The sequence below is a fragment of the Phycodurus eques genome, chromosome 10 (assembly GCF_024500275.1).
Source record: "Phycodurus eques isolate BA_2022a chromosome 10, UOR_Pequ_1.1, whole genome shotgun sequence".
Lineage (NCBI taxonomy): Eukaryota > Metazoa > Chordata > Actinopteri > Syngnathiformes > Syngnathidae > Phycodurus > Phycodurus eques.
Genome location: NC_084534.1, coordinates 28,164,471 through 28,186,865, shown reverse-complemented (window position 1 = coordinate 28,186,865; position 22,395 = coordinate 28,164,471). Strand labels below are relative to the sequence as shown.

Below are 22,395 nucleotides of genomic sequence, written 5' to 3'. Positions count from 1 at the left end.
GAGTTTGAAAATAATTTTAGATATATACATACATACATACACGCGCGCACACACACACAGCGGGTACGGAAAGTATTCAGACCCCCTTAAATTTTTCACTGTTTGTTATATTGCAGCCATTTGCTAAAATAATTTTAGTTAATTTCTTTCCACATTAATGTACACACAGCACCCCATATTGACAGAAAAAAACGGAATTGTTGACATTTTTGTAGATTTATTAAAAAAGATATAATATCACACAGCCATAAGTATTCAGACCCTTTGCTCAGTATTTGGTAGAAGCATCCTTTTGAGCTAATACAGCCATGAGTCTTTTTGGGAATGATGCAACAGGTTTTTCCACACCTGGATTTGGGGATCCTCTGCCATTCCTCCTCGCAGATGCTCTCCAGTTCTGTCAGGTTGGATGGTGAACGTTGGTGGGCAGCCATTTTCAGGTCTCTCCAGAGATGCTCAATAGGGTTTAAGTCAGAGCTTTGGCTGGGCCATTCAAAAACAGTCACAGACTTGTTCTGAAGCCACTCCTTCGGTATTTTAGCTGTGTGCTCAGAATCAGAATCAGAATTAAAAAAAAAAAAAAAAAAGAAAAATTGAGCGGATTTTCGAAAGTTGGTGACAGAAAGTCCGGAGTTGCCTCCTTGATGGTTAGCAGGTCTCCCCTCGTGTCAGTGAGTCGCGTAAGGTCTCCAAAGTCGGACGAAAAACACAAAAACAAAGACAATACTAGAGAGCGCGTTACCGAGGCGACCACACTGGTAGGCGCCATCTTGCTACTACTTAGGGTCATTGTCTTTTTTGAAGGTGAACCTTCGGCCCAGTCTGAGGTTCTGAGCACTCTGGAGAAGGTTTTCGCCCAGGATATCCCTGTACTTGGCCGAATTCATCTTTTCAGAATCAGAATCAGAATCATCTTTATTTGCCAAGTATGTCCAAAACACACAAGGAATTTGTCTCCGGTAGTTGGAGCCGCTCTAGTACAACAAACAGTCAATTTACAGAACACTTTGGGGACATAAAGACATTGACAAAAAACAATTGTGCAAAAAGATGCAGAGTCCTCTAGCACTTAGAGCAGTTCGAACGACTAATATTGCAATAGTCCGGTGCAATGACCATTGTGCAAAGGGCGCTGAGACTTCAAGGAGTGGATGCGGTTTAAAGTGACGAGTGGTGCGATCATCTGGGACAATGTCGGTTGTGCAAATGTTGCAGATACTCCTCAATCACTGTGCAAATGGAGCAGATGCGACTCTGGCATGAATGGCCAGTATATGCAAATAGTGCAGCATGGCGAGACAACTACAGTGAGTGCACGAGTCATACATAATTGGCCCCACAGAAATGTGACAACCAACTCAAGTCAAAAAATTGCCAGCTTGTTGTAATGGAATTATAGGTTAGGTGTTTAAGAAGTTGATCGCAAGAGGGAAGAAGCTGTCGGAATGTCTACTAGTTCTAGTTTGCGTTGATCGGTAGCGCCGACCTGAGGGAAGGAGCCGGAAGAGCCGGTGACCGGGGTGCGGACGGTCCGAGAGGATTTTGCACGCCCTTGTCTTAGTTCTGGCAGCGTGCAAGTCCTCAATGGTGGGTAGGGGGGTACCGACAATCCTTTCAGCAGTTTTGATTGTCCGTTGCAGTCGGAGTTTGTCCTTTTTTGTAGCAGCACCGAACCAGACTGTGATGGAAGAACACAGGACCGATTCGATGACCGCTGTGTAGAACCGTCTCAGCAGCTCCGGCGGCAGGCCGTGCTTTCTCAGAAGCCGCAGGAAGTACATCCTCTGCTGGGCCTTTTTGAGGACGGAGTTGATGTTGTTCGCCCACTTCAGGTCCTGAGAGATTGTAATTCCCAGGAACTCGAAGGTCTCGACGTTTGACACAAGGCAGCTGGACAACGTGAGGGGCAGCTGTGGCGAAGGATGCCTCCTGAAGTCCACGATCATCTCTACCGTCTTGAGCGTGTTCAGCTCCAGGTTGTGTCGCCCGCACCGCAGCTCCAGCCGCTCCGCTTCCTGTCGATATGCAGACTCGTCACCGTCCTTGATGAGGCCGATGACGGCGGTGTCATCTGCAAACTTCAGGAGCTTGACAGTCGGGTTCGCTGAGGTGCGGTCGTTCGTGTAGAGAGAGAAGAGCAGCGGAGAGAGGACACAACCTTGGGGCGCCCCAGTGCTGATGCTGCGTGTGGATGAGGTGGCCTCCCCCAGCCTGACTTGCTGTGTCCTGCCCGTCAGAAAGCTGTAAATCCACTGGCAGATGGCAGGTGAGACGCTGAGCTGGAGAAGCTTGGTTGAAAGGAGTTCAGGGATGATGGTGTTGAACGCTGAGCTGAAGTCCACGAACAGGATCCTCGCGTAGGTCCCTGCACTGTCGAGGTGTTCTAGGATGAAGTGCAGTCCCATGTTGACTGCATCATCCGCAGACCTGTTCGCTTGGTAGGCAAACTGCAGGGGGTCCAGCAGGGGACCTGTGACACTCTTGAGGTGGTCCAGCACGAGACGTTCAAAGGACTTCATGACCACAGATGTCAAAGCGACAGGCCTGTAGTCATTCAGACTAGAGATTGCAGGTTTCTTGGGGACTGGAATGATGGTGGAGGGTTTGAAGCAGGATGGAACTTCGCACATTTCCAAAGATCTGTTAAAGATCTGAGTGAAGACTGGAGCGAGCTGGTCCGCGCAGACTTTGAGGCAGGATGGGGACACATGGTCCGGTCCTGTTGCTTTGTTAATCTTCTGTTGTTTGAAGATGCGTCTCACATCCTGTTCATGGATGGTTAACGCAGAAGTCAGAGGTGCGGTTGTGGTCGCGGGTGCGGCCGGGCGGGTGTGTGGAGTGAAACTGTCCTTTTCAAATCTGCAATAGAAGGTATTCAAGTCGTCGGCTAGTGTGCTATTGTTCTCAGCTCGGGGGGATCGTCGCTTGTAATTAGTCAGCGATTGGAATGCACGCCAGACTGATTTCGAGTCGTTGGCGCTAAACTGTTTTTCCAACTTTGCTGCATAGATCCTCTTTGCAATGTTTTCTTCGATTGCATCCGGTCTCCCTTTCCCTGCTGATGAAAAACACCCCCACAGCATGATGCTGCCACCACCGTGCTTCACTGTTGGACAGGTGATGAGCAGTGCCTGCTTTTCTCCACACATACCGCTTAGAATTAAGGCCAACAATTTCTATCTTGGTCTCATCAGACCAGAGAATCCTTCAGGTGTTTTTTTTTTTAGCAAACTCCATGCGGGCTTTCATCCGTCTCGCACTGAGGAGAGGCTTCCGTCTGGCCACTCTGCCATAAAGCCCCGCCCGACTGGTGGAGGGCTACAGTGATGGTTGACTTTCTAGAACATTCTCCCGTCTCCCGACTGCATCTTTGGAGCTCGGCCACAGTGATCTTTGGGTTCTTCTTTACCTCTCTCACCAAGGCTCTTCTCCCCCGACTGCTCAGTTTGGCCTGAAAAATACACCTTTTTATTCTAAACATTTTTATGACTAGCTTTTAAATGTATGACTTTTTTCCTCATAATATTACAACTTTTTATCTCGTAAACATACATTTTGTTTTGGTAAAATTATAATTTATTTTCTGGAAAATATGCATCTTTTAAATGTTGTTTTTAAAAAGTCTCCAAAAAGCCCGCAGCTCCGTTACCACCGGAAATCACGCGGAGCAGTGTTGAGATTCCAAGGGGGGGAAAAAAAAAAATCTAAAATAAGCGGGAATAAAGGCTTTCTCAGATTGGTTCGCTCCAGAAAAGAAAAAAACAAAAAGGAAACCATTTTTAAAAAGAAAATAATTGAAGAAAACTTGACAAAAAGTTCACAAACAGATGAATCCGCGGGTGCCGAACAGCAAGTATGCGGGGCACGTATTTGTTGGGTTTATTTTCCCTCTAAATTTTTTTTCTTTTTGTGCTTGAAAATCCATGTCCAAGTACTTTTGCTCTTCGCGCCAACCAGGTGTGTGTGTCGGGACGGCTACGACGGCGACGGCCACTCGTGCACGGCCATCAACCGCTGCCTGAAGAGCAACAGAGGAGGCTGCCACGTCAACGTAAGAGTTCCACACAATCCAAAAGGCAGTGGTGCCAAGGCACAAAGTACAAAGTCTTGCTGTCTGCACCTAAAGTGGATGTTTGCAGTATCTGTACTATTCATTATTTTTCCAAACAGCTTTTCACTTTCACTGCCTCACTGCCTTACTTTGTCAAAATGGGCTCGATACTTTTTTGAACGTACGTGGATTATGACACTACGTTTATTAAAAAAAAAACAACAACAACACATAAATCGAAAGAAGAAATGTCAACCCAGCTCAAAAGTGTGTTTTGGCCATTATGCTATTACCGTATATGATGGTATATTTACAACAAAGTAACATATCTGAAAAGCCTTCGTCAAGGCCTATAATTCGACTTGTCACTCCGTACTTGTTACTGAAGAAATGTGATAATGCCCTAAAAGGTCAGAGGTGTTTTCTTTTCTTTTTCTTGCCGATATGATGGTGTATTGGAAATATAGTTGCCTATCTGGAAAGCCCTCATCAAAGCCTTTAATTTGACGATATACTCCGTCGGGTTTTGTTCCTGTTGAAATTTTCCCTGAGCCCATCTCAAACATCAAAAGCGTGCTCATCAAAAATGTTTTTGGGCCATTACGTCATTCTATGAGTGTATATTGACAGTATACAAACAGATATGTAAAGCCCTTAGCAAGGCCTTTCATTTGACGTATGACTCCGTGTATACTTTTTCCATTTCTGAATTAACTTTTTTTTTTTTTTTTTTTTTCTCTCTTTTCTCTCCTCCTCTTCTTCTTCTTCTTCTCCTCTCGGTTTTGCCAGGCCGAGTGCGTGTACGTGTCTCCGGGCAACGTGTCGTGCGTGTGCGTGGACGGTTGGACGGGCGACGGGCGCGTGTGCGTGGAGGTCAACAACTGCCAGACGGACGCGCGAGGAGGCTGCAGCCCAAACGCAGACTGCAACCACATCGGACCCGGACAGGTCGGAAAACGCGCGAGGCTCGCTATGCTGTGTTGCCGCAGCAGGAGGCGCTAGTCGCATTGCGGTTGTTGGGGATCAGCTCTTCTTTTTCTGCCTTGTACTGCAAAGCCTCAAAACTGGACACAACGAGAATTTTATTAATTTTTCAAACATTTTACTTCCTTAATTGCTGATAAAAGTAAACACATTTATCCATCCATCCATTTTCCGAACCGGTTTATCCTCACTAGGGTCGGGGGCGTGCTGGAGCCTATCTTCGGGCGAGAGGCGAGTACACCCTGAACCCCAGCCAATAGCAGGGCACATAGAAACAAACAACCATTGGCACTCACATTCACACCTACGGGCAATTTAGAGCCTTCAATCAACTTACTACGCATGTTTTTGGGATGTGGGAGGAAACCGGAGTGCCCGGAGAAAAGCCACGCAGGCACGGGGAGAACATGCAAACTCCACACAGGCGGGGATGGGGATTGAACCCCGGACCTCAGAACTGTGAGACAGATGAGCTAACCAGTCGACCACCGTGCCGCTATAAACAAATGTATTCATATAAAAAAAAAATAATAATCTTTTTTTTCTTTTTCCATTAACAGAATCAAATTTTCTGTTCTCACTCGTTTGAATTTTTTTACTTGTATTAATAGATTAATAATTTTCCAGATACAAAAACAAACTTTCTGTTCTCACTAATTGAAATAAAAATGGACAAACTCAAATTTTTCAACTCGTATAACTTGCAATCAATAATTAATATTCATGTATTTTGATGTATGTTACATATTTTAATCTAAATATAAAAAATATATACAAAACATTATTTGAAAACTAGAATTAATGCATATTTTCCCATTTTGGCATTAACATATTATCGTGTGTGTCTGTGCGTGTGTGCAGAGCGAGTGCGTGTGTAAACCAGGTTACATGGGGAACGGCGTGGCGTGTGACCTCGTTAACCCCTGCTTGAGCAAAAACGGAGGCTGCCACGACCTGGTAACGTTGCACATACGCCACACCGCGCGGATTGTGTTGACTTAAATACCTGGAATGCCCTCGCCAAGGCCTTTCATTTGACGTACAGTGCCCTCCGAAAGTATTGGAACGGCAAGGTCCGTTGCTTTGTTTTTGTTGTATACTGAAGACAGTTGTGTTTCAGATCAAAAACGAATATGGGACAGAGGTTCAGAATTCCAGCTTTTATTTCACGGTATTTACATCTAGATGTGTTCAACAGCTCAGGACAGAGCACCTTTTGTTTGAAGTCTCCTCATCAGGAAGAGAAAATGCATGCTCTATTGGGTTAAGGTCCGCCAGTCTAAGACCTTCCACTTTTCCCCCCTGATGAGGTCCATGTAGTCGTAGTCTCATATTCATCTTTTGATCTGAAATCCAAATGTATTCGGTATGCAACAAAAACAAAGGAATTGACCTAGCCGTTGCAATACTTTTGGAGGGGACTGTATGACTCCAAGGTGTTTGTTACTGATGAAATTTGACCTCGGCAGCTCCTAATAGATCAAAAGCGTGTTTTTGGACCATTATGTCATCATATGAGGATATATCGGCGGCCTATGTGAAGAGCCCTCGCCGAGGCCTTTAATTTGACTCGTGACTCCGTGGGGTTTGTCGCAAATCGATTTTCAGGCAAAGTGCGAGCAGACCGAGGACGGCAACCGCACGTGCACGTGTCCAGACGGCTACGAGGGAGGCGGAATCACCTGCTACGGAACCTTGATGGAGGTCCAAACTTTCCAATTGCAATTCTGTCTGTTCCTCTTTGTTGTGTGTATTCGTTCTGATACGAGCAATTTGACTTGTTTTTACTTTTATTACATGGCGGTTCACTCTTTGTACGCTTGCATGAGAGTTGGAAATATTCAAGCTATGACGTGTGAAAGATTGCCTGGAAACAATGTGTGTGTTTGTGTGTGTAGGAGCTGGACATGAACCCCCTGCTGAGCAGCCTGTACTTCATGATTCATGTGTGTAAGCACTGCGTCATCTTCAAATGACATCACGCGAGCATTTGACCACGTGATCATTCACGCGTTTGTGTGTCTGTGTCGTGTGCGTGCGCGCCCATAGAGGTACCCTCACGCCGCCGACGACCTCAGCGGCAACCTGACCGTGCTGGTCCCGACCAGAGCGGTGCTTCGGAATATGAGCGACGCCGAGGTCACCTTCTGGAACACGAAACACCGCCTCCCGCACTTCCTACGGTGCGTCGACGCACGCACGCGCATACACGCGAACACACACTAACACTTACATTCACAAAACCACACACAAACAAACACAACTACATACACGTGTACACAAACACACGAACAAACACAAACATAGACACCGATGCACGCAAACACACAAAAAAAATACACAAACGCACAAACATGCACTCTTGCGCACACACATTAGCAACTTTCTGTGTGACTTCCTGCTTCCAGGGGTCACTTCCTGCCAGGCATTTACTCCATGGAAGACATGGAGGCAATGATTGGCCGCAAGCTAGCCTCCATGAACCCGCCCACCCAATGGGAGATCAGGAATAGCAGCAAGGTAACACGCTAGTCATTTTTATTATTAATATTGATTATTTAATTTGCAGAACGGCGGACGAGCGGTTAGAGACTCCGTCTCACAGTTCCAAAGTCTGGGGTTCCAATCTCGGCGGTGCGTTACGGTTTCGTATTGTCGTTGCAGGGAATTCTTATCGGCGACGCCGCCATCGTCACCCGCAACCAGCCGGCAATCAACGGCTACATCCACGTCATCGACAAGGTGAGACGACTTTAGAACTGATGGAAATGCTAGCGTGCTAACAGTTCATAGGCTAACATAAAGCAAGATAGCAACCTGAATCCAATAAGCAAGATGGAGGATGTAACGTATTCGGATACCGCAGTATTTGAAATGAGAACTGCTCAGATGCTAACGTGCTCCCGAGTGCGCGGCTATTACGGATCGGCGCGTTTTCAGGTTCTGTTTCCGTCGCGGTCGGAGCTCCCGCCCGAGCCTCCCACACTGACGGCCTTCCTGGAGGCCTCGCCGAACTTCACTCTGTTCCGTCAGTTCGCTCTGGTGGGTGAGATGCCTGGCTGTGTGTGTGTGTGTGTGTCTGTGTGTATATATGTTCTGTGTGTATTGTGTGTGCACGTGTGCTTATGTTTACATGCATGTGGTGTGTTTATTTACATGCTTGTATGTTGTGTGTGTGTGCGTGCTAATGTTTGTGTTTTGTGTATTTGTGTGCTCTGCCTGTATGTGTGTGATGTGTGTGTGTGTGTGTGTGCTTGTGCCTGTGTGTTGGTATCTGTTATGTGCATTGTGTCTATTTGTCTGTGTTGCATGTGTGTGTATGCGATGTGTGTGTGTGTGTGTGCTTTTTGTGTGGCGTGTGTATCTGTCTGCCTTGTTGTTGGTGAGAGTGTGTGTGTGTGTATGTGTTGTGCGTGTGTATGCTTCTTGTATATGTTTGTAGTTGTATGTATGCTCTGTGTTGTATGTGTTTGTTTAGTGTACGTGTTGTGTGAAGTGTGTTTTTGTTTGTCTGCTGTGTGTGTGCACGGGTTGTGCCCGTGCCTCTTATCCGCACTTAACTTCTCGGCGGCAGACGTACAACCTGTCGGGGGAAGTCGAGCAGACGCCGTTCACCCTTCTGCTGCCCACCGACGCCGCCGTCCGCCAGTACCTCAGCGATACCAACTCCACGCAGCTGGTACGTCGCCTGCCCAGTGTCAATTTATACAAACCTTAACGTGGGAGTCCGCTAATATACTGTACGTACAGTACGTAGTACTATAAAGCAAGATGGCAACAAATGAGAATCAATCACATGCTAACACGCTAACAAACGCAGGACGCCGACGTCTTCAAGTATCACGTGATTGGCGGCCAGCTGCTCTTCCCGGACCAACTCTACGACGGCGTGCTCAAGAGCACCCGGCTGGGCGCCGACTACCAGGTCCAGTTCCACCTGGACCCCGACAACCGGGTAACACAAAACCTTCGCCGACATTCTGGGACTTTACCATTGTCGTGAGTATGAGTGGATCTTTTTTTGTTGTTGCTGGCGCCTTCAGACATTGGTGAACGACGTCCCGCTGGACGGCGCCTTCACCGAGACGCAGTACGGCGTCATCATGGTCATCCCGCGGGTCCTCACGGTGCGCCGTAACAGATGCAGCCAGGAGCTCATCGTGCAAGTCAACGTAAGTGCCAACGTGCTAGCAGGTGCTGCTAAGATATGGCTCATTTTAATATCATTTGATCAATAATGATAAAAACCATTAAACAAAAATCGAATTTATCAATTTTTTTAATGCCACTTTGATTTTATATGGGTACATGTCTCCCATGCTGAAATTTTTTTTTTTTCCAAAAAGTAATTGATGATTTCAAATTTTAGGCATTCATAGTGAATGCAGTCCTTACTGACAGAGCCAATGGTGGTGGATCGCTGAAATACACTTCCATTTGTAACGGTGAAGACAAAAGTGCATCGTAGTACTGTAACGACAAACTGAAAAAAGACACGTGTGGCACAATTTACATTTGTTGCCCTTCAAACTCTGCGGATAAAAGCGCATAAAGGATCTGAACTACTCATTAAAGCCACGCTATGGCGTGAATGCAAAATGGCTGCCTCATCCTGGCACTTCAGCTCCCAGATCCCGCTGGAGTATTGCAGCAACGTCATGATGCTCTCTCCAGTGGCGTTAACGGTAAAGACGGCCTGAGTGACATTTGTAAAAGAAGCGAAAAAAGCAACTCTTTCGACACTAAAGTGTATTTGTGTTCGTTTTCATGCGTATTATACAACAATCTGATAGGTCCCAAAGTGTCATTAGCGTCGTCAGAAAGCATCGTGCAAATCATGAATTTTCATTCGGGACACATAACGGTGCAGACATTTTGGCATTACGAGTTTGAAAAATATCATTTTAGAATGTTTTCTTTTTTTTCTTCTCCGAAACAATGATTACTGTTTGAATGATAACAACTCCCAATAATTCAAATACTGACATCAATAAAATAATTGTTTTTCAAAAGGAAATGCAATGGGGTATGTATTTACTGTTATTGATCAAATGATCAAGCCGAGTAGACTTGCACGGCATCCGTGTATTGCGCTGATCATTTTGTCTTTGTCACAGCATTTTCCCTCTGTGTGGTTGCACTTCATTAGGGCCGGTGTACCGCCTGTGACGCAACCCCCCGCTGCATCAACAGATACAAGCCGGTGAGTCTGTCGCCTCGAAGTGAAATGTAGGAAAACCACAACTACTCGCCCTTCCAGGGTGCATGACTGGCGCGTCATATAGAACACCAACAGGAAGCGACAAGAATGTGTGTGCGTGCGTGCCAGCGCTCTCTTTTGGCTCGAATCTTTCATTAACAATATAAATGTAACAATAGGCTAGTTTAACCTTTACCTTGGAGCACCGCCTAATTTGAATAAAATCAAGGAGAACTCAGAATGAGACTCATAACCGTCAATGTCTGCTACATCAATGGAAGCTTGTTTGTTTTTGCACAGTGCTCGTAATATTCCCCCCCCCCCCCCCACTAAACACGCAAACACGCCTTATTTGTATGATAAGGCTTTTTCTGACTAAGTTACCGATTACAAAAAAGAAGGAACGAGGGAGCGCGACAAAGGGACAATATGAGGAACGAACACAGAACATGGCGGCGATGGCGGTTGCACGCAGACAGCTCAGATCGAAGGGTACATTTCCTGCGGGCGTTAACTTTAACCTTCCCCCAGCACTCGTGCACAGGTGTCAAACTCAAGGCCCGGGGCCACATCGGACCCGCTGCAGCATTTTCTGTAGCCCGCAAAAGTGCGTCCACTTCATGTGTTTTTGCTAAAATACCAAAATTGCAAATTGTCGTCACTTTTAAGCACCCTTTTAAAATGACTTGAATAATAGTTGAACATTTTTTTTTTAAACTGGCTTCTGATTTCAAAACTAGTGTATGTAATCATATGAGACAATCATAGTCATAGAAATAAAATATGAAACCACACTTTGTTTCTTGAATTTTTTGTTCATTTTAATGTGTGGTACCACTAAAGCTACATTACCCAAAGAATACGAGCACAAGAAAAATGCAGCTGGTTCCGGAATATTTGATGTCCTATTTGACCAGCTTAAGCTTGATTGCATTCCCAGTGAATTTGGGCATTATCAAGAAAACCGTAGAAAATGGCGCGATATCAGCTCCTCAAATAAACTCTTATGAGCTAATTTTGTTGTGATTATCACACTGGTCCAAACAAATTTGCCTTCAGTTCGGGAGGCATTAAAAATGAGCAAGAAACTGAAGAAACAAGGGCGGTCTGATAATGATTTCCATGACCGCACATTCATATGGGGTCACATTCCGACCAGAACTACAATGCGGCGCCGTGTCAAAAATATTGCGTTTGACACCCCTGCACTAATGCATCAGCCGCCTATTCTGATAATGCAATGTCATGTCGTGCCGACCGCCTGTACGTGTGCATGAATCAAACGTTCCTTGTACTTTGTATAATGACCGTGACAAAGATTCTAATTCTGGCGTGTGGGTCTGTGGCAATGCGTTGGGTGTCTTTGTCTTACCTCAGATCAAAATGCAGTTCCCGGAGAACATGAAGCCCAACTGTCGATACAGAACGCGCGTGGGATCCCGGAGGAAGTCCATGCCAGGCTGCGTGATCAAATGTCTGCAGGTCGCCAAGGTAGCCACCATTATTACTGCTAACAGCTATCACAGAACAACTTCAGTATTCAAAGATCGATAGGATTTGAAGGCATACCGCGGAGTTTACGAGGACTGATCAAATGCTAACATGCCGTTAGCAAGACAGCGACCCGATTAAAGTTGGCGCTAAGACAGCTCGAGAAGAATTTCACATCATGCCCTGGAGTTGGGTAATATTTCACACTGGAGTGAATAAAATGCTAACAGTTAGTATGCTAACACATAGCGAGATGACAATCTGAGTCGAGAAAGCATGAATGCAACTGGTGAAGGATGTGACATCATGCGCCATTTCAAAGGAGGGTTGATCAAATGCTAACATGTTAGCATTTGACCGCTATTGCTTCGACATCATGGCCTGGGGTTTGTGACTCTGAAGCCTCCCGACGTGTCCCCGCAGCATCAGTCCTGTTGCCGCGGTTACTACGGCCCCGAGTGCTACAAATGCCCCGGGGACGTGGCCAGCTGGTGCTCCAATCACGGCCAGTGTCAGGACGGTCTCCGTGGCAACGGGGAGTGCCGCTGCTACGAGGGTTTCCATGGCACCGCCTGCGAGGACTGCGAGCCGGGACGTTACGGCGTCAACTGCACTTCCAGTGAGGAGCGCACACACTCACACACACACACACACACACACACACACACACATGCACAGAGTAAAACAGACGTGCACATACACACACACATCAGAATTCGAGTCAGAATCTTTGTTGTCATTATACAATATACAACGAAGTTTGTAACACACACAGCATACTGTGACACACACACACATGAACACGTGCACAGAGCGAGAGACACACGTGCGCACCCTTTAACAAGTGTCACACAAGTGTAAAAATAAGTGAAGCACCGTCACGTACTGTAAAAGTGAAACGAAAGAAAACTGTCACCTTTTGAAGATGCGTGATTGACACGTCATGGAGAACACCGACACCAACAGCGAGCGATAACCGTGCGTGTCTGCCTGTGTATCTGTGTGTGCACATGTGCATGTGTCGTGCGCACGCATGTGTGAACGTTTTGATGTTTGCGTGTTTATGATTGTCTCACTGCCTGTGTGTGCGTGTGTATTGCAGGGTGTGCGTGCGACCACGGGAAGTGTGACGATGGCTTGTCAGGAAACGGCAGGTGTGTGTGTCACAAAGGCTGGAAGGGAGCCTCGTGCTCCATTGGTGAGGCATGCACACACACACACACACACACCTACCTACCGACTGAATATATGTAACCGCCCATCATCTGTGTGCGTGTGTGGCAGAGATCAAGGACGACGCCTGCGGAGGAGTGTGTGCTGAGAACGCCAAGTAGGTTCTATTGATATGCGTGTGTGCGCGCGTGTGTGTGTGTGTGTGTGCGTATGTATTTGCCGCCGTTTTGCCGGTGATCTGGCATCAAACCCATTAGAAAATGGCAAATGAAAGTGCGGCTGCATCACACGAACCGAATAAAGTGCCAATAAGCGCTTTGGGGATTGCCTCCCTCCCCCCCAAAAAAAAACATAAATACATTGGAAAGAATCCGCAAGTAGGTGAATCTGCGGGTGTTGCACTTCAAGTATGCGGGTGTTCGCTGTATGCGTAAAGGTATCGTTTGTTTAAAATGGCGCCGCGATGTGGAAGAGTGGTAGGAGTTCTGCTCTTCGTGCTAGAGGACTTTTGTCAAAAAAATAAATAAACGTACCGGCATTACCAGATAACGAGCAACCCTTTCTTGCTCAGTGACTGTTTTTTTGTTAATGTCTTTATGTCTCCAAAGTGTTCTGTTGTCGTACTAGAGCGGAGACAAATTCCTCGTGTTTTTTGGACATACTTGGCAAATAAAGATGATTCTGGTTCTGGTTCCGGTTAACCCACCCACCTCGCAGTTTGAGTTCGAGGGTTCGAATCTGGGCTGCGAGTTTGCATTTTTGCCAGAGTCCTCGGGCTTCCTCCCGCAAAGCCGCAAGCCCCCGAAGGACTCCAAATTGTGTCGCGGTGTGAATGTGAGTGCTAGCGTTGCGCCGTTGGCCGGAAATGCAAAGTCGGATGGCTTTAAACGCGACGCGTTGTTGTCGTCGTGCGGCGCAGCTGCATCTCGGGGCCGCAGGGAACCGCCTGCGTCTGCGTCGCCGGATACCAAGGCAACGGCACCGTCTGTAAAGGTAACGCACTCTACTGCAGTACTTCTTCTTTTACTACTTCTAATCAGGTCTACTTCTTCGACTTCTATTACTTCCTTTACGTCTACTTTTTCTACTACTACTGCTTCTTCTATTTCTACTTTTTCCAGTTCTACTTCTTCTACCTTTATCCCTTCTACTAGTTCCTCTCTTTCCACTACTACTTCTGCTATAGTTTGTACTTCTTCTATTACTGCCACTTCTACGACTTTTTTTTATTTTTCTACTTCTAAGTTAACTTCTACTTTTACTACTTGTTCTGTTTCAACTACGTGTTGTACTTCTTCCACCGCTAGTACTACTACTACCTTTTATTACGTCTACTTCTACGACGTCGTCCTCCTTCTTTTTCTCCGACTTCTACTACCTTTTCCCGCTGATCGTGCGTGTCCCCGCGCAGAGGTGGACCCGTGCGCCCTGTCGAACGGCGGTTGCTCGAAGTTCGCCACCTGTTTCAAAGTGTCGGCGGGCATGCACACCTGCAAGTGCAACAAGGGCTACGCGGGCGACGGCGTGGTCTGCCTGGGTAAGCGCATCCACCTACTCACAATACTCCCAAAAGGTTTGGGATATTGCTTACAGGTCAGCTGGATTTGACCTCGCGTAACCTTTTTCAGAGGCGGACGGCTGCCTGGTCAACAACGGAGGCTGCCACAAGTCGGCCGACTGCATCAGAACGGGACCCGACGCCGTAAGACCGCGCCTCTTTTGTTCACGCTAGCTGGCGTCATTGGTCAATCAGTGAATCGTCCAATCACGGGCAGGAATGCGCTTTTGACTCATTTGCATTCGGTCCTTTGAAGACTAACGTGTCTAACTTGACCTTTCCAGAAACATTTACAGTGGCGCCTTGAGATACGAGCGACCCAACTTGAGATTTTTTATTATTTTTTTATTTTTATTTTGTTTTGCTCAACTAAACATAAAACAGTTGTGTATTTAAAACAACCACGTAGGCTAGCTTAATGCTAACATGCAGTGGGAAACTCCATAGGCGCACAGACTTAACAATTAGCATCGATATGGCGGTGCCTTTAAGCAACACGTAGACAGATAATGCAACAACACTCGCAGCATATATTCTTTATCCTCCGCAAAGAACGACTAATATTACTGCCGTACTGACAAGCTCAGAGAGAAGCTGAATCTCCAGTACAATAGTGTATTTCTGTATGTTTGTCTGATACTTTGCCCAGTTGGAGGGGGGGGGGGGGGGAGGGAGAAATGTAGGTTAGCCTGACTGAAGACTTGATTGCCATTTTTGGGTCGGCTTCCCCCCACCGTGTAGGTGGCGTGCAGGTGTCAGGTGGGCTTCCAAGGGACCGGCAGGTTCTGTTTCCCGAGAAACCCTTGCAGAACCGTACGTGTTCCGTCACATATCGTTTGCCACTTACGATACCGCCACTGTACATCATCCTTGGCTTCGTGAAATGTCCGTTGGTGTGTGTGCAGAACAACGGCGGCTGCAGCAAGTACGCCCGCTGTGAGTATTTGGGTCTGGGCCAGAGGAACTGCACGTGCCTCCGAGACCACGTGGGCGACGGCATCGATTGCCGGGGAAACACCAACGCCGTGAGTCACATGACCCACGGCAGCGCGCCCTGCCTCCATCACAATAACATTGTCCCTTTTTTGTCGTGGTCGCCACACAGGAGGTGTTCAGAAACCCTGAGAACGCTTTGTTCCACTACATGCTCTCTGTGAGTTCAGTGACAAAAAAAATACAGTGGGACCTTGACAGACAAGTTCGCCGAACTTCATTTTTTTTGTGTTGCTTTTTTGCTTTGTGTCCTGAGCTGAAACGAAAACACACACAAAAACACTGAGCCGAATGGCTTATCTGAAACAAAAATGTAGGGTGAAGTACATCAAAAATGGCGCAAGTCAGATACTGCGATGCCCTCTCATGTGGGCAAGGAGAGCCACGTTTGCCGATGCAATTTCAGTTGTTGATTAAATGGGACAAATACAAAATGGGCGCTGATGTAGGCCACAGCTCACATCTAGACGCTCTCCCACAGAATACCCGGCCACGTTCCTGACGCCACTCACTTGGCCACGCCTCTTAAAGGCCCACAGTTGTTGTGACTTTATATTTGTTATGTTTTCTCATAAAATACAGTACAATTTCTCTTTATTAAAAACACAGAACAAAAAAAAAATCTGTAGTAGTGTTTGGGGCTGGAACGGATTAAAGGCATTTCAATTCATTTCAATGGGGAAGAGCGATTTCATATACAAGTCATTTAAGCTGGTCACGGAGCAAGTTAATGTCAAGGTACCACTTTATGTTTTAAAAATATTGAAACATTTTTTTTAAATGACAAAAAGGTGCTCATATTGTTTGCCTTTTTGTTCAGTTTTTTGTTTTTTTTCGTGTCTTTGTTTTGCAGGAGTCAGACGCTCGGAGTCTTTACGGCGACGGGCCGTTCACCGCCTTCTCCCCCGTGCACGACAGCGAAATGTATTCCACCGTGCGTACAATCCACGAAGCGATCTCTAGTTTCTCGCGTTGGCCTCCGAGGTCGTCAGACAAGCCATACGAGTTCTTTAGTCGCCCAAAAAGCTGCTCAAGTTCAAATTTGACGACCTTTAGGGCACTGGAACTCAGAGGTGGCGCTCTCATTTGGGTTCCAAATCCAAATCAGTATTTTGACACTTTTGCTGTGCGTGTGTGTATCTTTTGTATGTTTGGGTGTGTGGGCATGTCTGTGTGTGTTTTTTTTGCGTATTCGTGTGTGTGTGTGCGTGCGTGCGTGCGTGCATGCGCAGGTTAATGAGTGGAAGCAATACGGGCATCTCAACGATCTTGTGCGGTACCACGTCGTCGCCTGCGAGAAGTTGACTTTGAGCGACCTTCAAAACACCCGGCAGGCCGTCTCCACGTCCGGATACGTGCTGGAATTCAGTCTGCGGCAGGTCTCGCGCTCTCGATTACACACACACACACACACACACACAGACGTGCATGCATAAACACACACACACTCCCAAACACTGCACACAAACAAAGACACAAAACTACAAACACACACACTTACGTTTTGCCGACTCAGCTGCTGACAGCGTCGCTTCGCGTGGAAGGAGGAAGCAATGTGAGGAATGCTGCTCGCTCCAAAAGAGCGTAAGCGGCCAAACACGATTATTTTGATCAATATTGTAATCGCGATTATTTCTCATGTTCGGGAAAAATCATTTCTGTTGCACTACTTTTTAAACAAGCAATATGTCACGTTTCAGTGCAAAATGAATCTTTCAAAAAGTATCAATGATAGATAATCATTAAAAATTAAATTACTTTGCCAAGGGCGAACTGAAGGAATGAATGTTATTCCAAAACGCAATCACGAATTGCAACTTAATGGAAGCAAATACAGTTGATGCATAGAGCGCAGTAAGAGTAAACATAGTCAACATAGTGACCGTTGTTCTGCTCGACCGTTGCTCAGTCCTGCGCGCTCACAAAGTGCGAAGGACTCGACAGTTGTGATTTCCCTCTCTTTTTACGTCTGGCGGTTTTCATCGGGGTCAGGCGTGCCTCGAAGTTGAAGTCGAAGCAGCCGCGACAGCGGTTGCTCGTGATGTCGTGAAGGTCGTGCGGCGAGGGACAACTTCAAAATAAAAGCTTCATATGCTACTACATTGGACATCAGTGCCATTTTGGGCTTTTATTTTGAAGTTGAAGCCATATGTTCGCCCCCTAGCGGCTGGCTTACTACATTGCGTGCAGTGCGTCAAATGAAGCACTTTTCATATGAATTTTAAATGTCAAAAATCAGCGACAATCAGGCTCATTTAATCGTGAAAGCCAACATCGCGATCCCGATTAAAGTTCGATGAACCTTGCAGCCCGACGACCGACCGTCCGCGTGCGTGTGTGCGTGCGTGCGTGACAGGGCTCGGTGTGGATCAACAACGCTTCTCGGATCGTCAAGAGCGACTACACCACGTCCAACGGCGTCATCCACCACCTCAGCACCATGCTCACTCCCTACCCGCTGAACAGCAAACAGCGCGTCCAGAAGGTGGCGCTACTCCGCACCGCTAAGCAAAGCCCTCGGGGCATTTATCCCATAGACATCTGGCCGAAGGTGCACGTACTTGTTTGCTCTTTGTCCCCACGATTAAGACAACTTGGGCATCCTAGTTGGACAACGACTTCAGAGTTTCCCACGTGGGCCGCAAATGAATTTGGGCTTTTGCTTCTGCTCCTTCCGTGCGTCGACTAATCGATACCGCCGCTTTCCTTTCTGGCACGTGCAAGTGCAAATACGCTACCGTGTTCCGTCGCTATATCGCAGTTCACCTATTGCGGATTCAGTGCGTTGCAGAATTTTTTGTTCGTGTTTATATCGCACATAATATCGCGGCGTGGGAAAAAGAAGTTACTCGTTACACGCAGTTGTTCTACTAGTGCACTAATGTGGTAATCTTGCTAATGTGGTGGATTTTTTCGCCTGTGGTTCCGAGTCGGAGGTCACCCGGGAGAACTCCGACGTCCGTCGGGCGTGGGAAAACCCCTGGATCTCGGTCTTATCAAGCTTTCCTTCCCTGGGAGTGGCTTTTGCGCCTCCCTGGGTGCACCCGGAAGGATGGTGCTCCTCATGACCATATTTGGAATCGCACTCGCCTGCTGGGGCCTCTTACTCTGGTCGATCCCCCCCCCCGCCCCCTCCCCGGGGCCCTTTGCTGCGATAATGAAAAACAGGCCTCTTTGAAGACCTGGCCCCGGTTGTAAACCCCAGACAGGTTTCTGTCAGGGAGGAGCAGGAAACCCCAATAAACATATAACTGGTTAAAGGACGTCCTTTGATGTAGAATTACAAAGAACAGATAGTTGGTGTGAATACAGGTCTCCGACCATTTGTCCTGTGCAAAGGAACTCTGATTGTGCTACTATTAAAATATACTACACTAGTTAAGGCAAAGAGCATACTAGTCCATGGACCTTAAGTTGGATATTGAATAAATGCTCCAACGGCGTTCGAGACCACCAACAAAGAAATAATATATCATATTTAAGCTTTTCTTTCTCCCGTTCTTTTTGTCTAACAGATGAACTTCACTGCGGCTGCTCAATTTTACGGCTACAGCAGCTTCTACCAACTAGTGGAGGTAAATCTGTGATGACATCATCCTGTTCTATTGGCTCAATCAATCCATCCATCCATCATCCAACCATTGAGCATCGGCACGACTTTCGACCTGTGTTGCTGGCTTGCGCATCTTTCTATCCATCATCCACGCCACGCAACGGCGCGCGCGTTAGTTGTCCCTTGCGTCTTCTGTGTGCGCGCAGCGCGCCGGCCTGCTTCCGGCGCTGCGGTCGTCCATCCACCGGCCGTTCACGATGTTCTGGCCCAGCGAGCGGGCGCTCGGCTCGCTGCCCCCCGAAAGGCGACGCTGGCTCTTCAGTCCCGACCACCAGGAGGAGCTGGCCGCCACCGTCAAAGCGCACATCATACGCAGCGCCAAGGTAACGGACGCAGCGCCGATTTGGCAAAATGCCCGCTCGGACGCCATATGACACCTTTGGCCGTGCGTGTGTAGGTTCTGGGTGTCAGCCAGCCGACTAAATACTCGTCCTTCCGCACCATGCACGGATCAAGAATCAAGTATAGCTGTGACAAGACCGTGGTGGTGAGAACACACACGCAACACAGTGTCGCTATGGTAACAGTTGTTGTCTGACGTGTGCCGCGGTGGTGCTATTTTGCAACGGGATCCTTATCGTGGCCCTTCTGCTTTCACTTTCCAAATTGTTTTCTCTCTGTCCAAATCCCCGTGAGTGTCTCGTTACGCCTTCTCCGCGCGTTTGTGTTGACGCAGGGCGACATATTGATCAACGAAAACGCAGCCAAGGTGGTCGAGCGCTACCTGAGCTTCGACGAGGGCGTGGCCTACGGCATCGACCGGCTGCTGGAGCCTCCCGGCTTGGGGGCGCACTGCGACAGCCTCGAGAACAGGACCACCTTTGTCAGTACCGCAAACACGTCGGCGTCACGGTGTCGAGTCATCTCGCAGCTGGCCAAAGTACACGCGTCGGGCCAAATGCGTACAAGGGTGGAGCGTGAATGCAAAATCACCGTCGGCTTCATGACACATGCGCGCCGCCCGATTTTCTTCAGCTCAGAACAGAAAGTCCGACACTACTACTAACTAGCTCGTCAATTACAGTGGACCCCGGCCCCCGAGCCCCCCCAAAATAGGTCTAATGATGCCACTGATGTGAACGATTTGTAATGAATTCCAAAGTTAAATTGCACAACGTGGCTCTCAACATATGCATAGAAAACAAAAGAAAAGCTGAGAATGAACCAACACTGCGAAAGTTGTTAAAATATATAAATACAGCAAGGACGTCTTTGTAGTTGTTACGGTTAATTATCTTCAAATAATTCTATAGATTCTATCAATAATGTGTGTAGAAACACGTTAACTTTACAGGGTCGTTAAGGTTCAAAAGTACATACTCTGAAATGTACTTAAGTACGCAAGTCAAGTATGTACAATACCGGTTTCGATAACTTGGCGCAACGGGGGGGGGGGGGGGGGGAATAAAAATTCCCACGGATATGCTAACATTGTGTAGTGACTAACAACAAATGCAAATTTGTACTGAATCGTTGAGAAATAATGTAGCTTCAAACTCTTTTTTGCCATGTCAGTTGTCCAGATTTTGTTGGGGGCGGGGCTAAAACGGGGCCACGCTGACGCAAGCAGCGAACAGCATGAGCCGCCCCTCCCCCTCCATAGAAGTACTCGGTGCCGAGCATCTTTTTTTATTTTCATGTCATAATTCCAGTGTGGTCTGAAGGTCTACAGTAAGGCACATTACAAATTAAACGAAAATAAAATAATAACACAAGTCCTACATTAAAACTCAAAAACATAACAAAAGTGGAAAGTGTGAATACTTTTGCCACCTGTGATTAATCTGTGTAAAATCCTCACTCGCGCGTGTACGTGTCCAAACAGGGCCGCTGTGGCCGCTGTCTCTTCCCTCCACCCTGTCCCAGCCGACACCAGGACATGGTAAGACCCCCCGCCCCCTCCGGTTTTCGGTTTCAAGCCACAAAATGGAGGAAGTGAAGCGTAGCGTGTTTCAGGGCCGCGTGGAGAGCTGCTTGAGATCTCGCAGGTACCCGCTGAGATACAGGGGCTGGTCTTCGGAACTGGACGACCCGCTCAGGACCTTCACCTGCAAGCGAGTGTGCAGCTTTCCGGGCTGGATCCAGAAGTGCTGCAAAAACCACTACGGCCGAGACTGTCAGGGTGAGGGAGAACCCGGACCGATGAACACAACACAAAAAGTCCGTGTTAACCAAATTGAGCCAAGGCACATAATTTAACATGAGAGAAAAGGTCCGTTTTGTGGGTTTAAAAAGTCTACACACCCCTCGTCTAATGCCAGCATATTGGGATGCAAAGTAATGAGACCAAGATAAATCGGGTCAAAACCTTTTCCGCCATTAACTCATTGGCTGCCAGCTGTTTTTCAGTCTTCTGTGACAATATAAGCACCAAACTTTATAAAAGAAAGAGTACTCTTCTTTTAATATGAGAGAGTAAAAAACATTTGTTTCTGTTTTTCATGTTCTTTAGTACTTCACAGTAGAACATGGGTTGCTTTCACCAAAATGTGCAGGAAATGAGCTTTTTGTGAACCGTGACGTACTGTAAATAAATACTCTGTTGGAGTGTGACGTGCCGAAACTTGTCCGACTTCCACCGTGCTGGCATTTCTCTCCTTCATAATCGACGCGACGAGCTGAGATTCGCCGCCTCATCTTTAGCTTCTACTCAACAGCGGTGCACCGCCGCCATCTACGGGGTCCGTTAGTCAGAGGTTTACAAACCTGAATTTCACAGACAAGCCTGGCGAGACCCTCTTCGGCACACTTGCCGCCGTTTGAAGTGATCTTGACGAAGCCCAACTCAAATTCAGATGTCCGAGTAGGCTTTTGCCGACAGCGTTTCCCTGGCATTTGAACAGGGGTGCGCACGCTTTCGATATCCGCTATCGATATGTTGAAATAATGGACGCTCTCTCTGTCTCTCCAGTGTGCCCAGGCGGCGTCAAGTCGCCGTGCAGCGGCCACGGCGAGTGCGACGGCGACTTACGCGGGACGGGAAAGTGCAATTGTCTGGCCAGTTTCCAAGGCAACGCGTGCGAGATGTGCACGCCGGGACATTACGGCGCCAACTGCAAAGGTTTGTTGTTTGTGCCACGTGGAGGAAATTTCCACTGCAGGAACTTTGTTACTTTGCAGCGTGGGAACTATTGTCTAAATTTAGTTTGGGGTTTTAATTATTTTATTTGTATTCATTTTTCATTAAATACATTTCATTCCAGGTTAATTACTTTATTTAGAATAAAAACAAAATAAATCGAATACATTTAGTTATGTGGTATTTCTTTATTTATTTTTGTTTTAAATAATAATTTAGTACTTAAAGAAGACCACTGAGAGGGCCCTCGTAA

General features: G+C 47.2%; 1 protein-coding gene across 12 annotated transcripts in view; it reads left to right on the top strand.

The window, feature by feature from the left end:
• Positions 1-22,395, top strand: part of stab1 (stabilin 1) — a 55,112-nt gene that overhangs the window by 17,050 nt on the left and 15,667 nt on the right. For 8 of the 12 annotated variants that reach the window (XR_009769260.1, XR_009769259.1, XM_061686802.1 and 5 more), the window contains 33 exons: positions 3,958-4,051; positions 4,841-4,999; positions 5,897-5,992; positions 6,644-6,739; positions 6,934-6,981; positions 7,085-7,218; positions 7,444-7,555; positions 7,700-7,777; positions 7,976-8,077; positions 8,610-8,714; positions 8,856-8,990; positions 9,079-9,207; positions 10,185-10,238; positions 11,613-11,726; positions 12,150-12,345; positions 12,829-12,924; positions 13,011-13,056; positions 13,819-13,892; positions 14,311-14,436; positions 14,528-14,601; positions 15,199-15,270; positions 15,363-15,482; positions 15,563-15,610; positions 16,304-16,384; positions 16,683-16,829; positions 17,807-17,935; positions 18,966-19,025; positions 19,180-19,386; positions 19,461-19,550; positions 19,740-19,886; positions 20,889-20,945; positions 21,020-21,185; positions 21,975-22,124. Coding sequence is in view for 10 of the 12 variants with exons in the window: in XM_061686802.1 (XP_061542786.1) it covers positions 3,958-4,051; positions 4,841-4,999; positions 5,897-5,992; positions 6,644-6,739; positions 6,934-6,981; positions 7,085-7,218; positions 7,444-7,555; positions 7,700-7,777; positions 7,976-8,077; positions 8,610-8,714; positions 8,856-8,990; positions 9,079-9,207; positions 10,185-10,238; positions 11,613-11,726; positions 12,150-12,345; positions 12,829-12,924; positions 13,011-13,056; positions 13,819-13,892; positions 14,311-14,436; positions 14,528-14,601; positions 15,199-15,270; positions 15,363-15,482; positions 15,563-15,610; positions 16,304-16,384; positions 16,683-16,829; positions 17,807-17,935; positions 18,966-19,025; positions 19,180-19,386; positions 19,461-19,550; positions 19,740-19,886; positions 20,889-20,945; positions 21,020-21,185; positions 21,975-22,124 (3,542 nt within the window). In the remaining 2 variants the exon portion in view is untranslated. The remainder of the gene's footprint in view (positions 1-3,957; positions 4,052-4,840; positions 5,000-5,896; positions 5,993-6,643; positions 6,740-6,933; positions 6,982-7,084; positions 7,219-7,443; positions 7,556-7,699; positions 7,778-7,975; positions 8,078-8,609; positions 8,715-8,855; positions 8,991-9,078; positions 9,208-10,184; positions 10,239-11,612; positions 11,727-12,149; positions 12,346-12,828; positions 12,925-13,010; positions 13,057-13,818; positions 13,893-14,310; positions 14,437-14,527; positions 14,602-15,198; positions 15,271-15,362; positions 15,483-15,562; positions 15,611-16,303; positions 16,385-16,682; positions 16,830-17,806; positions 17,936-18,965; positions 19,026-19,179; positions 19,387-19,460; positions 19,551-19,739; positions 19,887-20,888; positions 20,946-21,019; positions 21,186-21,974; positions 22,125-22,395) is intronic. The other 4 variants (XM_061686803.1, XM_061686809.1, XM_061686804.1 and 1 more) reach the window with 3 other exon arrangements.